The sequence below is a fragment of the Ursus americanus genome, chromosome 13 (assembly GCF_024610735.1).
Source record: "Ursus americanus isolate L20-20 chromosome 13, mUrsAme1.1.p, whole genome shotgun sequence".
Taxonomy (NCBI): domain Eukaryota; kingdom Metazoa; phylum Chordata; class Mammalia; order Carnivora; family Ursidae; genus Ursus; species Ursus americanus.
This window is the reverse complement of record NC_142139.1, coordinates 42489709-42506257: the sequence shown is the minus strand read 5'-3', so window position 1 is coordinate 42506257 and position 16549 is coordinate 42489709. Positions and strand designations below refer to the sequence as shown.

The window sequence follows — 16549 nt, the reverse complement described above, 5'->3', positions numbered from 1 at the left end:
TCCAGTTGTGACATTGCCAAATGTCCTGGTGGGGGCAAACTTGACCCTGACTTAGAACCACTGTGCCAGACTGCCCAAAATCCTTTTTTTTTTTGATTAGTAGTCCCTTAAACTGCTTCTTTTATTTAAGTGCTATATAGATGTTTGCTGTTACTATTAATTGGGTTACAAATCAAGAGAGCTATACCAAGCCTAGGAGCTCAAAATGTTTTGAGTTCAACATAGACTGTTGTATTTCTCACTGTGTATTCCCACAGTTAGTATAAATAAATTAAGTGCCTTCATAATTCCAATTAGTTCATCTTTTCTACCAGGCACAGGACCACTGCTAACATAAATGGTATTTATGGTCAAAGAGTGTCCTTACCTCTAGGCACTTACAGCTCCATGTCAGTGTTGGGCAAGCAGAGTGGGCTAGATTGCATTCCCAGGCACCCACTGGGCAAGGTGCCTCTGTGTCGTGGTCAGTGAGCATGACTGTGCAGGGTCCTGATGGGGACATTATTCTTGCTGGGAAACCTGGCTCAGAAACTCAAATCTCCTACTCCAGGGTGAATTCTGTCAGCTGGATTGGGTTATTAGTAATCATGCCACTTACTGCCTCAATTTCTCTGCCCTCCCTTGCTGCTCTGAAGGGTGGAGGCGGAGTGTTGAGCCCATCGCTTGAGAAGCTTGGGAATGGGAGGGAATCCACAGATATGTTGTCAAACTGTTAGCATGGGGATGTTTTTAGAGCCTTGAAGTTGGATGGGATCACTTAGGCATAGTGAGAGGAGTAAGAAGACAAAGGGCCGAGGGCTGAGCCTCAGGGAACTCAAACTTTGAAGATCACATGAAAGTGTAGGAACAGGCAAAGGAGACTGAGAAGGAGAACTCAGACGAGGAGGAGGAAAGTGAGGGTGAGCTGTCAACGAAGGTAAAAGGAGAGAGTTAAAACCAAAGTCTATACTTTGTGAATGGATGGCGTAGGGGTAACTCTGTTGTACCAATCATGGTAGTAATTCATGGCCAACTGAAAAGTAATGCTAACATTTCCATTTCCTTACCGACCAACCTCTTGTCTTGTAGGTTAAAGCTTCTGATGCGGATGCAGGACTCTATGGCTTTGTGGAGTATTCTCTTTATGATGGATTCCAAAGCTATGACGCGTCCCCAGCGTTCCAGATCCACCCACATGATGGGCGAATCTGTGTTTCTCAAGATATTGATAGGGAAAGGGATCCAGCAACCTATGACCTCCTGGTGAAAGCTAAGGATGGGGTAAGTGGTCATGCATGAAATCTCAAGCATACTCCACAGTGAACCACTGTGTGCGTATCAGAGAGTATCACTGATTACCAATTAGCCAATCTTGTTTCATAAATCACTACCTCTTTCCTTTGCAAATACCAGACATTATTCTATATCATTTCATCCATAAATAGTTCAATAATATCTATAACAGATAATTACTTTTTTAAAAACATGACAATAAATTAACAATAATTCTTTAATAATATCTAATATGCAGTCCATTTAAAATTTTCTGGATTATCTAAAAATGTCTTTTAAAAGGTGACTTATTTGAATTAAGATCCAAACGAATTCAAAATTGATATGATTGTAATATCCCTTTGGTTTCAGTCCATACAGTCAGCTCCCGTCCCTTACCTTTTCTCCGATGGTATTTGTTTTTGGAAGAAATCACATTATTTGCCCTGTAAATGTTCCACCTTCTGAATGTAGCTGATTACATCCTTGGGATTCATTGAATGTCCTCTTTTATCATATTTCCTATGAACTGGCGTTCTGAGCCGGAAGCCGGTTTCGTTCTGGGTTCGTTTAGGTGGTGCTGTGTCCTTCTCGGTGTATCGCCAGACGCACGCCATTATTCCATTACGGGGTGCAATGCAGGGACTGCTGGGTTCTGTTATTCCTTTTGCATTTATTACCTGGAATTCTTCAACGAAGAATGTTCTCTTATCAGCTATTTGACTATCCTGAAATACAATTCCTAGAGGAGAGGCAGGATAGTGCTTGATTAGTTCCAGTTTATCAGTTTTTAGAATAACAAGTTGGTGCATTTACTATCTCCAAAGGGCGTGGATGATTTTTTTCTAGTGTGATTATAAATTCCGGGATTTTTATATATTTGATGTATTTCATACATTGCTGACATTATTCTCTCTGATGTTCATACTGACTCATCTTAAGTCAGTAGGGGCACCTTCAATTTGACTTTTATGTCTTTTTTTTTTTTTGGTTAACTTTTATTTATTTATTTTTTTATTTTATTTTTTTTAAAAGATTTTATTTATTTATTCGACAGAGATAGAGACAGCCAGCGAGAGAGGGAACACAAGCAGGGGGAGTGGGAGAGGAAGAAGCAGGCTCATAGCAGAAGAGCCTGATGTGGGGCTTGATCCCAGAACGCCGGGATCACGCCCTGAGCCGAAGGCAGACGCCCAACTGCTGTGCCACCCAGGCGCCCCTTTTTGGTTAACTTTTAAATTGACATATCAAATGCATGCATAAAGGTGCACAAATCATAGTACACTTTAGTGGATTTTTGCAAAATTAACACATGCATGGAAGCAGATGAAGAGACATTACCAGAACCCTGGAAGCCCCTCTCTTGGTCTCTTGCTTATCCCTTGCCCCTGCCTTTCAGATTAATCACTATTGACTTTTTTTTTAATTTAAGATTTTATTTATTTATTTGAGAGAGAGAGAGCGTGAGAGAGTGCATGAGCCGGGGGAGGGGCAGAGGGAGAGGGAGAAGCAGACTCCCCGCTGAGCAGGGAGTCTGATGCTGGGTCTTGATCCCAGGACCTTTGGATGATGACCTGAGCCAAAGGCGGACCTTTAACCTAGACACTCAGGCTCCCCCATCACTATTAACTTCTAACAACAAACATCATTTGCCTGTTTTTAAACTTTCAGGGAATTAGATTTGTACACTATGTGTTTTTATTTTTTCTTTTGCCAAACATTATTTCTAAGAATCATCCATACTGTTGTGTATAGCAATAGTTAGTTCATTCTCACTGGTTTGTAGTATTCTTTTATGGGAATTTTTTTATTATTATGTTCAGTTAGCCAGTGTATAGTACATCATTAGTTTTTGATGTAGTGTTCAATGATTCATTAGTTACGTATAACACCCAGTGCTCATCACCACATGTGCCCTCCTTAATACCCATCACTCTGTTACCCCATCCCCCCACCCCTCTCCCCTCTGAAACCCTCAGTTTGTTTCCTGGGGTCCATAGTCTCTCATGGTTCATCTCCCTCTCTGATTTCTCCCCCTTCGATTTCCCTCCCTTCCCCTGTGGTCCTCTGTGCTATGGCTTAAGTTCCACATATGGGTGAAACCGTATGGTAATTGTCTTTCTCTGCTTGACTGATTTCACTTAGCACAATCCCCTCTAGTTCCATCCATGTCGATGCAAATGGTGGGTATTCTTTTATGGGAATTTGTGATAATTTTTTATCAATTCTATAATTGATGGCATATATTTCAGGCTATTATAAGTAGTGCTTCTATTAACATTCTCATACATGTAATTTGGTGAAAAAAATACAAGCATTTCTTTTTTTTTTTAAGATTTTATTTATTTATTTATTTATTTATTTATTTATTTATTTATTTATTTATTTAGAGAGTAGGAGCAGGGAAGGGGCTGGGGTGGGGGTGTAGATGGGGAGAGAAAGAGAATCTCAAGCAGACTCCCTGCTGAGTGTGGAGCCCAACGTGGGGCTTGATTCCATGACCCTGAGATTGTGACCTGAGCTAAAATCAAGAGTCAGATACTTAACTGACTGAGCCCCCCAGGCCCCAAGCATTTCTATTGAGTATATATTTAGGAGTAGAGCTGCTAGATCGTAAGAAAGCCAAACAACTTTTCAAATGGTTGTACCAATTTATACTCCCACCAATAGGATATGAGAATTTCATTTGCTCCACATCCTCCCAGCAATTGATATTTAATGTCTTTTTAATTATAGCAATTCTGGTACGGGTACCGAGTCAGTGGTGTATCACCTTGGGGCTTTACCGTGCATTTCCTCGATGGCTAATGAATTGAGCACTATTTCATACGTTTATTGGCTGTTTGTAGAACTGGTTCTGTGAAGCATCTGTTCAATTCTTTACCATTTTCTATTGTATTATTGGGTTCCTTTCCTGTTGATTTGTATGGATTCTTATATTTTTGGCATTCAAGTCCTTTGTTGTATCTACTTACTGTGTGTATCTTCTTCCAGTCTGTGGCTTGCCTTTTTACTCCCTTAACGGTGTCTTTTGAGGAACAGAAGTTGTTAATTCTAATAAAACTTAGTTTATTCATTTGCTTACCTTTACAGCTAAATTTAGAAGTATTTGCTGTCCTTTTTAGAAGTAACTGCTTACCTTAGAGACATGAGGTGTTACCTTACATTTTCTTCTGAAAACTTTCTTTGTTTAACCTTTCATACTCATCATTTTTTCAGTCTAGTGGGAGGAAGGCTTGTTATTTATTTATTTTTCTAATATGGATACTGAGATGACCGTTCTTTCATCATTGCACCGGAGTATCACCTTTGTCATAAATCATGTAATTATGAATATATGTATTTATTTCTGGACACCCTATTTTTGACCTATTTGTCTACCTCTGTACTAGCACCATACTCTCTTAATTGTTTAAGCTCCATAATAGGTCATGATATTGTATATTCTTTTAGCTTTGTCCTTCATTTTCAAGATTGCCTTGGCTATTCATGGCTATTCCATTCACATTTTTAAGTACATTTCAGAAACAACTCGTTCAATTTCATTCCATTACAGCAAAGATTACCTACTATCTACACACTATTCTGCATTTTTATTTTTTCATTTAGGCTACTTTGGAGACTTTCCTTGTTTCTTTTTTATCTGCTTACTACTCCTTTGTTGGGTACTGCTAACACCTCTCTGTTCTAATCTTTCTCTTTTCAAAATAATAAGCAGACCTACCTACTTAAGATATGAGTTATTGGAAAAAATAAATCTAAATATATATACTACAAGTAAACATGTAGAAACTACCAAGAAAATGAAGTCATTTATATTCGATAAAACTAGCATGGTTTGATTAGATTTTATCAATCCCTGACTATGTGGTTTAGGAATTCTTGCTTCTTTGTAAGAAAAGATGTAGGAGACAAAAATAGGAATAAACAGAGGAATTTAGATCAATTCAAATCTACATGATTATTTAAAACTCAATATATGCACACACAAATATTAATGCAAGACTTCAGAAATATATTCTTTTTTTTTTTTGAGAGCGAGAGAGAGAGAGAGAGAGAGAGAGAGAGTGTGTGTGTGTGTGTGTGTGTGCACATATGCAGGAGCAAACCGCCAGGAGTGGCAGAGGGAGAGAGAGAAAGAATCTTAAGCAGGCTCCACGCTCAGCATGGAGCCCAAAGCGTGGCTTGATTCCATGACCTTGAGATCATGAACTGAGCCGAAATCAAGAGTCAGACACTTAACGGACTGAGCCACCCAGGTGCCCCACAGAAATTTATTCTTAATAGATTTTGAGACAGTTATAAAAGCCCATCCTAGAAGTGAATAACCCGTTTAAGTCCAATTCTTCAGTAGTTGAACATCTGTTTCTAATTAGTTCCTTTCAGATGCTCTCATAAAAGTGTATATAGAAATTATCTTAATAGAAGTAAGATCGTTTAATGCCGGAAATTTTTTATTCCCCAAAAACAGTGCAATTAATTAGGATTATTGGCAGTGGAATAAAAAATCAACCCATATATTTAATTTAAACCTCCTTGCTTTTGTCTGTTTTCATATTGAACCTACTCACCACAGTGATGAAGAATGCTTCCCCTGCCTCTCAGCTCACCAGACTCTGCTGCAACGTTCAAGTGCATCTTAAACCACGCCGTCTCTCCAGGCTCTGACAGACGGAACAGAAGGGACGTACTTTACTTCCCAGCCAAAAGATATTTTATTTTAAAGATAACCAAAAAAGTGTTTACAAACAGACTGTAGGCAGCTTTTCGCTAATTTTTAGAAATCAAAGAAGAGATGATCTCCAGGTTGATGACGCTACGGTCTGAATATTTATGCCCCCCCCCCATTCATATATTGAAAATCTAATACCCAGAGTGATGATAGTAGGAGGTGGGGCCTTTGGAAGGTGATTATGTCATGAGGGTGTAGCCCTTGTGAATGGGATTAGTGTTCTTACAAAAAAGGCCCCACGTAATCCCTTAGCCTCTTCTACCAGTTGAGGACACCAGGAGAAACTGGCAGGGCCCAGCCTTCTCCAGAACTTGGCTCTGCTGCCACCTGATCTTGGACTTCTGGCCTCCAGAAGTGTGAGAAATAAATCTGTGCTGTTCCTAAGCTACCCAGTCTGTGGTACTTAGAGCAGCCAGAATGGACTAGGACAATGTGTGTGCGTTACAACATTCTCTTTAAAAACTCCTTGTGCTGTACAAGGAAAACCCTCCAACAAGGTACAACATGTTTCAGTTTTGTTTGAACAGAAGCAACCTCCCTGTGGGTACTTCATACTCAACATCTCACCCTATCATTCGGGTGATTTCATCTTAAACCAGGCCCTGGCACAGACTGGAGCTGCTCCGTACCCTGAGTGGTTTAATATTGGTGTCATTGTTATTTAGCGATGGGCCAGGAGATGGCTGCCATTGAAAAAGGCAGTTGGTTATACTCACAGATTCAAGATGGGGTTGGGGCGGGGAGGGTAGCATATGCCACACCACAGTGTAGGGGTGGGTATGTGCACAATGGGAAGCACTGGGGTGGGTGAGGAGTCAGAGAGAGAGAGGGGGGAAACTGTGGGCAAGGGCCTTTATAGTGGTTTTCAAGGGAAGAAATGGGAAACGCAGATGAGGCAGGCTTAGGATTGGCTAGTTTGAGTACTTTCAACAAGCACTGGGGCATAGAGGCTGTCTCTAGCTGTCCTGGCACTTGACCCTGGGGTGATTGGGGCAGGTGAATAGCTGCCTAGAGGGGTGAAAGCACAGGAAAGGACGTGGTTGGGGTTTGGGCTCTAGATTGGTTGGTTTGCATTTGAAAAGCTTGCCCACTGGATCCTGGACAATCTTCCAGGATTGGCAAGGCCTGAGGTCAAAGCATCAGTACACAGAAAATAGAAGACGTGGCTAACTCACTGCCCTGGTGCTGCGTCCCCTCTTGGAGAAGGCAAAGGCTCACCAGAGCTCTTGGGATACTTCGGGCTCCGGAAAAGAAAATCTTTGCAGCTACCTTGTTTTACTCAGTGTATTGGAAATAGCACCCAGTGATACTGAGAGAATTCAGTATTCAGTTCAGCTTTTGTCCCCGCGTGGCATCTGAAATCATCAAAGACAGTTTCTGTCACGGCCTGGGCTACTTTCAGCACTTTGCTGTCTTTGCGTCAGGACCCATGTGGTCCCATGCCGGCGTCACTCACCACCGCGAGGTCCTGGGCCGATAGGCCACACGTGTTCTGTCAGGTGCCGCCAGTGAGCGCTCTTCCTCTTGCTCTTCCTCCCCACTTTCCTCTGGGCCTCCTCCTCCTCCTCATCTTCATCTCTCACTCTGCACCTTCTGCCTCATCTCTGTCCTCTTCCAAGTTTATCTCCTTTGGATGATCTTGAGCTTGTGAATCCGTCTGTGCTCAAGTCTTCCATTTTCCCATCCTGTGGGGATCGAAGTAGTACAAATCATTCAGGATAAACGGGCAGTCCCTTGTTTCAGACGTGCCCCCCTAAACAACAGAGCAGCTCATGCTTCTTGGTCAGCATGGCATTGGGGTAGGGACTTGGTTCTGGCAGAGGGCTACTGGCTTCAGCGGAACCGGCTGCCTGCTTCCTGCCTCCTGGGGCGGAGATCAATTGTTCAATGCTAATCATTGCCCCACCCTCTGTGATCACCTTTCTGACCACATGCAGGGACTCCTGGGTGCTGGCTTCCCCACATCCCTGCTTATTATCACTTTCAGGCTCTAGTATGATGATGATGATGGTGATGGCCTTGCCTACCTTTTTTCTTCTCTGACCCAGTGCCTTTAGCCATCCTGCAAACCAGAGGCTCTTTGTGGTGTTACAGAAGTATGAGTCATCAGAGAAGCCAACTTCCAGACTCTGTTCTTCTTCCTCACTACAGACACCCCCCAAAAAGCAATGTCTGATGATTCTATCAAAATGCTAGATCTAAGAGTGAGCTCTGTTCCCCAAGGGGTAATCTAGGTCCATACCCGTTTGCCTTCTTTTCCTTCCTCAGACTTTAGCAGGGCGTATCGGAATGTAGGGTGTGTTTGTCCACCTTTGTTGACTGTTTCCAATAGCTTCGATAGATGATTGTGCTCCCCTATGGAGTGACAGAAATTTGGCCGCCCAATTTGGGTGTGGGCCCTGTGCCTCACAGGACAGCTTGCTCCACGTCAGTGTGTCCAGGTTAAAGTCATGCCTGTCATAGTGATAGATGTGATCCCTTGTACCCTCATGGAAAACACCAAAAAGAATTGACTGTGTCTTCCAGGCTACCATCTGATACCCACTCTGACTTATTGATTTGACTTGGTCTCCAGCCTTGGTTGCCAAATGAAGGACCCAAACATCTGTGTGGTGAATATGGTCAAGTGATCTTTCTCAGGATGATCAGAGAAAAACACATTCAACGTTGGTGAAGGTGGGGGATGTGTGTTCCTACAATCTGAGGGTTTTCAGCAACTCGTGTCTGGAGGTGGGCTCTCAGAGCTTCACGGTCTCCTCCTCCCCCAGCTCTTGGATGTTTTCTTCTCCATCTTAGTGGCCTTCTCTCCTTCTCGTCCATCATGTGGGTCTGAAGCCACACAGGCAGACCCAAGGAGGGAGCTGCTTGTGCAGCCTGCCTAGAAGTGGATCCTCACGGGGGCAGTTCTCGTGATGCATTTTTAAAGACAAACCAGAAAATTTGTCCCCCTACCTCCCAATCATAAGCATTTAACAGTTTACTACTAAAGCACTTTGTTTGGACTTAAAATTGCCTCCAACTTTCCTGTTTGCCTCAGAACGTACAAGAGCAAGCAACATAAGGGCGTATGTGTGTCTACATGTATTATCCAGTGTGAAGTATTTATTCTGTCGCCTGCATGATCTTTATGCATTTTTTCTGTGATGAGCTGTGCGTTTCTACAGGGCAAAGCCTGCATCTGTCATAATTATTCTGTGTGACATCTACTCGCCACATATGTCCCTAATCAAAAAGGCTGGCAACAATGAAGATAACCATCTAGCTTGGATTTGAAGAATAAATGAACTCAGACAAGGTATTTTAGGTTCAAGATGTTGGATTCTAGGCCATAATGAATTTATTTAAAACCATGAACTGCACCTTGACAGAAGACCTTTAACTTTACATAATTACCTTCATAATCTGTGGTCTTTCCTCTGATAATTTCTCTTTCTAATACATATCCTGAAAGCTCTTTGGAAGAAAACTGCTAGGAACCCATTTGCTGGTGGTCACTAAGAGACTGTTATCTGTCGATAGAAAATTTTTTTCTTGTAAAATACCTGGATGTTCTGGGCTGCTTTGCTGCTGTTCTATTTATCCTTGTGTTGACTGTCAATATATTTCTTAGCATAATCACTTCTTCTATTCTACTGGTATTCTGAAATCATCTGTTTGCTGCTACTGCTGCTGCTGTGAATCTCATAGATAGAAGCCACGAGAATGCTGTAAAATTGCATAATGGAAACAAATAATTGGATTACATTGGAGAGCAAGTAGTTTTTCACAATATAGTGCTATAATTAAATTATTCAGTGCTTATCTCTAATTCCTTGTTCTCTTTCCCCATTTATTTTTGCCAAATGAATCTCTCTTTTTGGTATGTATTATTAACATTCTATCTCTATTTTTTGTGACATCTGAATTTGGGAGCTGAAATATGTGTCTGAGATAAGCTATTCCAACCTTATCTCGCCACTCCAGGCTTAGGGGAGAATTGTGTCAGACTAGCGATATAGAAAGTAAATTGAGTTAGCCCTTCACCGTTATATATATTCATGATAAAACTTGGCTATGGAAGTTGTGCTGCAGTTACGTGTAATGCAGATAGATCTCTAGAAGCAAACTTGCTGAGTAAAAGCACATACTCATCTTCCCCCAGCTTTACTGAAGTATAATTGATAAATTAAAATTATATTCATCCAGGTGTACAATATCATGTTTTATTTAAAAAAGATTTATAATTTATGTGAGAGAGAGAGTGCGGGGGGAGGGTCAGAGGGAGGAGAGAGATAATCCTGAGTAGACTCCCCCCTGAGCTGGGAGCCTGATGCGGGGCTGGATCTCAGTACCCTGAGATCACAGTGTGAGTTGAAAACAAGAGTTGGACGGATGCTCAATGCACTGGTCCACCCAGGTGCCCCAAAGTCAGGTTTTGATAGATGTGCACACTCTGAAGGGATTACCACAGTCAAGATAATTAGCATATCCATCACCTCTCATAGTAAGTGGTGAGAACACTGAAGATCTACTCTCGGCCAATTTCCTGTATACAGTACAGTAGAATTACCCATAATCACCACGCTGTACATTGCACTCCAGAGCTTACTCATCCTGCATCACTGAAACACAGAGTGCACGCATTTTAATTTTACTGGATTATGTTATCTCACTTTCCGATATTCGGTTTCTTTTTTCCTATCTTATATTTTACTGATGACCACCCCACTCACCCTGGTTTCAGGGATAAGCTGCTGCCCAGTTGCTCCTGTTTTCTAGCTAGATTGTCTGAACTGTATCTCAAACCGACTGCCTACCATTTTTTAAAATATACTACCAGGATTAATCCCTACATGTCTCAAATACCACTCTACCTCGTTCTTATCACTAGAAGTTTCAGCCTCCCAGCCATCCACTGTTCTCCCTATGCTCATCCCTGTCCCTCTCTGTTCGTCCTTTGATTTGAGACAGTCTCCTGCCACCCTGTCTGCTCTCCCAAATGCTTCTAGCATTCCCTCTGGAACTCAGGAGCCATCACTTAGCAAACTGCCTCATAAACTCAACCTGGTCTCTGACTGCTCCTTTATGGTCTTGCCCTGATTAGAATTCCTGCCCCCGGGGATACCGATTCCTCTCCAGCCTTTCACAGAGAAGCCCATATTCTGCTCATCACAAACCGGGAGGGAGCTGTTGAGGTGGGTGCCTGCCTAATTAATTGCCCATTGCCCCGTCCGGATCATTTCTTCCCCTTTCTCTGTTGAAAACCAATTCGCTTTTGAAGTTTATCTTGTCAGACTATACCATGGACATGCTTTCTTGCTGCTGCCATGTTCTAAGCCTCCTTGTCAGTTAGGACCTCTACACCTTACAGTCTTCCTCTCTACCACCGTGTTTATTGACCCATCCAACCCTGAGCCTCTCACTTCCTGGACTTTCTCACTTCCAAGGATCATCACCCGTAATTGCACCGCCTCTGATACCTTGATCGCAAGCCTGCTGTACTCTGATAAACATTCATTTTTTTAAAAAAAGATTTTATTTATTCATTTGAGAGAGAGAGCGCATAAGCCCGGGGGAAGGGGAGAAGCAGAGGGAGAGGGAAAAGCAGACTCCCTGCTGAGTGACACTGGGCACCACCCCAGGACCCTGAGAGGCAGACACTTAACTGACTGAGCCACCCAGGTGCCCCCTCTGATAAGCATTCTTATCTTTCTGTCTCACTTCCTGTAGCCTCTCCCTTCTAGCCAGTAATTCTCCTCCTAGGTTAAGATCTCTAGTTTAAGGGCCCATCATTAAAGTCATTCAGTTGCAAAATGCCTTTAGTTCCCTCACTCCATAGAACTCTCCAGAGAAAAACCCAGCACTGTCTAAACCCAACTCTGCCTTTTGTCCACAAAACTGCTTGAGGGAGAAGTCCTGAGCTTCCTGCCTACTATCAGCTCACATTCTTTGCTTTCTTTCCTATTAACTTGTTAAAGATGTCTGTTTGCATCAAAAGCAAATCTCTCTAATGTTTGGGGTCCCACCCATTGCAGCTTTCCTAAGGGCACCACTTTTGTTAAGTATTTTCTGTTTCCTGCATCACCAATACCTGAAATTCTATTGAATGTCTCCCATAAGCATACAAAACATAGTAACAGTTTTTATCTTTAAAAAAACCTCTTTTTTTAAATTTCATGTGCCATTTTAGAAAACCATTTTTTCCTTTTCTTTGACAGCAAATCTGCTTAAAATAGTTGTCTCTCCTTCCCTCACTTTGCAGTCTGTCTTTGACCCGTTCTTCCCATCCAGCCTCTCTAATACAAGCACTTTTATGAACACGATTTCTGTGTGCCACATCCTGGCCTTCTTTCTTTGTGTTCATTTTATTCAATAAATACATGAGTTTTCATTGTCAGTGACTTTTAATGACTCTTTGGATGCTGCTTCTCTTGACTTTAGAGACTTTGTTTTCCTTAACAATTCAGACCCTCATTTCCCTTCACCTTTGCTCACTGAATTATGAATTCTAGGACAAAATGCATGGACAAAGAAAACCGCAGCCCACAAGAACTCAGAGATATGAAGAGCAGATATTGACATTCTATGGTTCAAGAGCTCTAGAAGGCAAGAATAGAGACACTGGATAGTAGACGATGGCCGAAGTAGAAAGAGAAATAATGGCAGAAAGTTTTTCATACCTGCTGATTGCCTTAGACAACCAGCCTCCAACACCGTATGCTTTCAAGCTTGGTCCTTTCCCAAAATACTCCCAACTTTCAAGCATGCCTTGATGAGATTGGAATTCAGGTAGCTTGGTTGAGTCTCTGACTATAATTTTTTATTTATTTATTTATTTATTTATTTATTTATTTATTTATTTTAATGATTTTTTATTATATTATGTTAGTCACCATACAGTACATCCCTGGTTTCCGATGTAAAGTTCGATGATTCATTAGTTGCGTATAACACCCAGTGCACCATGCAATACGTGCCCTCCTTACTACCCATCACCGGCCTATCCCATTCCCCCACCCCCCTCCCCTCTGAGGCCCTCAGTTTGTTTCTCATAGTCCACAGTCTCTCATGTTTCATTCCCCCTTCTGATTACCCCCCTTTCTTTATCCCTTTCTTCCCCTACTGATCATCCTAGTTCTTATGTTCCATAGATGAGAGAAATCATATGATAGTTGTCTTTCTCTGCTTGACTTATTTCACTTAGCATTATCTCCTCCAGTGCCATCCATGTTGCAGCAAATGTTGAGAACTCGTTCTTTCTGATAGCTGAGTAATATTCCATTGTATATATGGACCACGACTTCTTAATCCAGTCCTCTGTTGAAGGGCATCTCGGCTCCTTCCACGATTTAGCTATTGTGGACAATGCTGCGATGAACATTGGGGTGCATATGGCCCTTCTCTTCACTACGTCTGTATCTTTGGGGTAAATACCCAGTAGTGCAATGGCTGGGTCATAGGGTAGCTCAATTTTTTAAAGGTTTTTATTTAAATTCCAGTTAGTTAACATACAGTGTAATATTAGTTTCAGGGGTACAATATAGTGATCCAACAATTCTCTACAACACCCAGTGCTCATCACAAGTGCCCTCCTTCATCGCCATCACCTGTTTCACCTATCCCCCCACCCACTTCCCTTCTGAGGGGATTCCCATTCGCATTTTAGTTTTAATCACTTAATCTTCAAAGATGTATTTATTTATTTTAGAGAGAGCATGAGCGGGAAAGGCAGAGGGAGACAAAGAGAGAACATCAAACAGACTCCCCAGTGAGCGCAGAGCCCCATGCGGGGCTCCATCCCAGGACCCATGAGATCAGGACCGGAGCCAAACTAAGAGTCAGATGCTTAACCGACTGAGCCACCTAGAGGCCCCTAATCACTTCATCTTTAAAATTATAGTGACAGACTTTTCTCTCTTACTACGATTTAAACAATTAAGTGATTAAAATTATGTCAAAACAAACCACGATTTGTTGATAGAGAAAGAATAAAACAAAGTTAAGAAATATTCATGGTTGGAATTTATGAGGTGTATTACCTGTTCCAAACTTAGCAGCTTAAAATAACAAACATTTACTCTCAACAATTTCTGAGGGTCAGGAATCTGGGAGCAGCCGTAGCTGTGTGGTTCTGACTCAGCGTGTCTCAGAGGCTGCAGAATCAGGATGGTCTTGACCAGGTAGACAGAAGATTAGTTACAGAGAGCTGGGAGGTGAACACTATGAGGGAAATGAAGAAAAATGAGTTCAGATCAGCTTTCTCCCCACTGTGTTCTGTGGGATACTTGTCTCCTGTTCCTTCCAAAGAGCGTTCTGTGGTCAAATAAGAATGGGGAACACCTCAGAACTCACCCCCCACCCCCGAAATGGGCATAGGAAAGGCCCTGGGAGAAGTCCCAAGGCACAAGACCCATTTGACTTGGTTATTTCAGGATTTGCCCAACTTTTTGACTAAGGGACCCCTTTATTTATTCATTTTTAAGACACATTTTTTAAAAGATTATTTATTTATTTTGAGAGAGAGAGGGAGAGTGTGGGTGTGTGCATGAGCGGGAGGGGAGGGGCAGAAGGAGAGGGAGATTCCCAAGCGGACTCTGCACTGAGCACAGAACGTGACAAGGGGCTCAATCCCAGAACCCTGAGATCAGGACCTGAGCCAAAACCAGGAGTCTCAGATGCTTAACTGACTATGCCACCCAGGCACCCCAAGACACATCTTTTAACTGTTACCTCAAATATCTTTCTGACACCTAGATTTGATCATGCCCCTTCATTAAGGACAGCAGTACTGTCCTTAATTTAAGGATTTGGGAAGAAAACAGAACCTTGAATTTTATCCTTTTTAACTTCATTTTTGTGATATTTTAATATAAATAATACAATTAATATAGTAAATGTAAAATAAATAAGTATGGACGGTGTACCTGCCATTTTTTATTGATAGAATCCACTGGCGTACAGAATAGAGTTATCCTACTTCGCATGTTAGTCAGATTCCATGAATTGGACTCTCCGGGCTTTTCTCTAGACCCTGCCCAAACTCTCCCTGGACTCCCCCATTCCTCTCTAGCCACGCTAGTATGCCGAGCCTTCTTCCAGCCTGGCAGAGAACTTGTTTAAATGCTATTACATTTTCTAGGATATTATTTTCACCTGAAATACCTGTTCGTCAAAAAATTTTTTAAAGAGTTTATTTGAGCAAAAATCGATTTGAATCTGGCAGCACCAAGTTAGAAGTGGTTAGCAGCACTTCGCCATCAGGAGCTGGGGGAAGACTTTTACAGAGAAGAAGCAGAAGCAAAGCTGGGAAATGATTTGATTGGCTATAGCTTAAGTGGTCAGATTCTATTTCTGTTCATTGTCTTTGAGCCTTTGTTATCTATCTGTAAACTGGACTGGATCCTAAACTCTTCCAGTTTCCTCAAATATCTGTCTATGACTCTTCAAACTGACATTTCCAATAATTTCCCAGCCTTCCGAGTTGGAATCACTAACAACAAAGACTGCCCTTGAACCTCTTTGGAAGAGACCATACCAGGTCCTTCTTGATTCCCGAATGGCAGCCAAACTTTAGGGCCTTGAACATTGGGTCCATATCTCCCAATTCCAGAAGGCTCCTCCAGACTCTTCGAACTGCACACCAGCTAGCGATCCAAAATCCCATTTGTTTCTGTGCACCCATCTCGAGGATTCCTTCCGCTGAGGTTTCTCCCCATTTAGTGTTCCAAGTGTGTGCCTACATCTGAATCATGGAGATCCATGATCCTTTATCTCTAGTTCTGAAGCCCCAAAGCTCTCAGATGGAAAGTTTGTTTTGTTTTATTGTTGTTCTTATTTCCATCAATAGCAATATTACATTAGCAATCACAAATAATAACTTAAAAATTTTGGTATAAACTGAAGAGAGCAGAGAGATTGATGATAGTTATGCATGAAGAGAGAATTATACAATACAATTTTGTAAGATTCCAAATGTAAAAGAAATAATAAGAGAGGACACGTAGTCCTGTAGTTGATTAAAACAGAAACCTGGGATGGCCGTTAGAATTGACCTAATTCAACATCCCTTCAAGATGGAAAGTTTTAAAACCTCATTTGGTCAGACACCTGATTTGAACTGACGTGAGGCCACTCATGTTTTTTAAACTCTTTCTAAATGTGTCTATTCATACATTTTGCTGCAGAATATTAAGTGTTTGCACAGTCCCGCCCCAGACCCGACTAGGTATATGCATTATATTGCCTTTCTAAATCTTGAAACATTCTGAGACAAATCTATCTGACCCCAAGTATTTAGGAAAAGGAGTCTGTGAAATCTTATAATTGGTAGCGATTAACCATTATAAATGCCTTCCTACGTATTTTATCTCCCCTTCCAGTAACAAGACTGCAAGGCAAGCAGGTCGCCTGCGTTACAGAAGAGGTAGCCCAGACTCAGGGACTATCTGATTTTCTCCAGTCTGTGGTCCCAGATGCAGGCGGGGCAGACATGAGACCCAGGTCGCTGGCTCCAGACTGTTCCATGGTGCCATAAGCCCAACCGTACGGTGTTTGTTGCACAGTCGCACAGTTTGCAAGTCCCTTGTC

At 42.0% G+C, this 16549-nt stretch overlaps 1 protein-coding gene across 1 annotated transcript in view; it reads left to right on the top strand.

Moving 5' to 3' along the window:
- The first annotated feature begins 473 nt into the window (after nucleotides 1-473).
- The window catches only part of DCHS2 (dachsous cadherin-related 2), a 122324-nt gene continuing 106248 nt past the window's right edge, over nucleotides 474-16549 (top strand). Inside the window, exons 1-2 of the mRNA XM_087866409.1 lie at nucleotides 474-551; nucleotides 1069-1260. Coding sequence (XP_087722535.1) covers nucleotides 474-551; nucleotides 1069-1260 — 270 coding nt within the window. The remainder of the gene's footprint in view (nucleotides 552-1068; nucleotides 1261-16549) is intronic.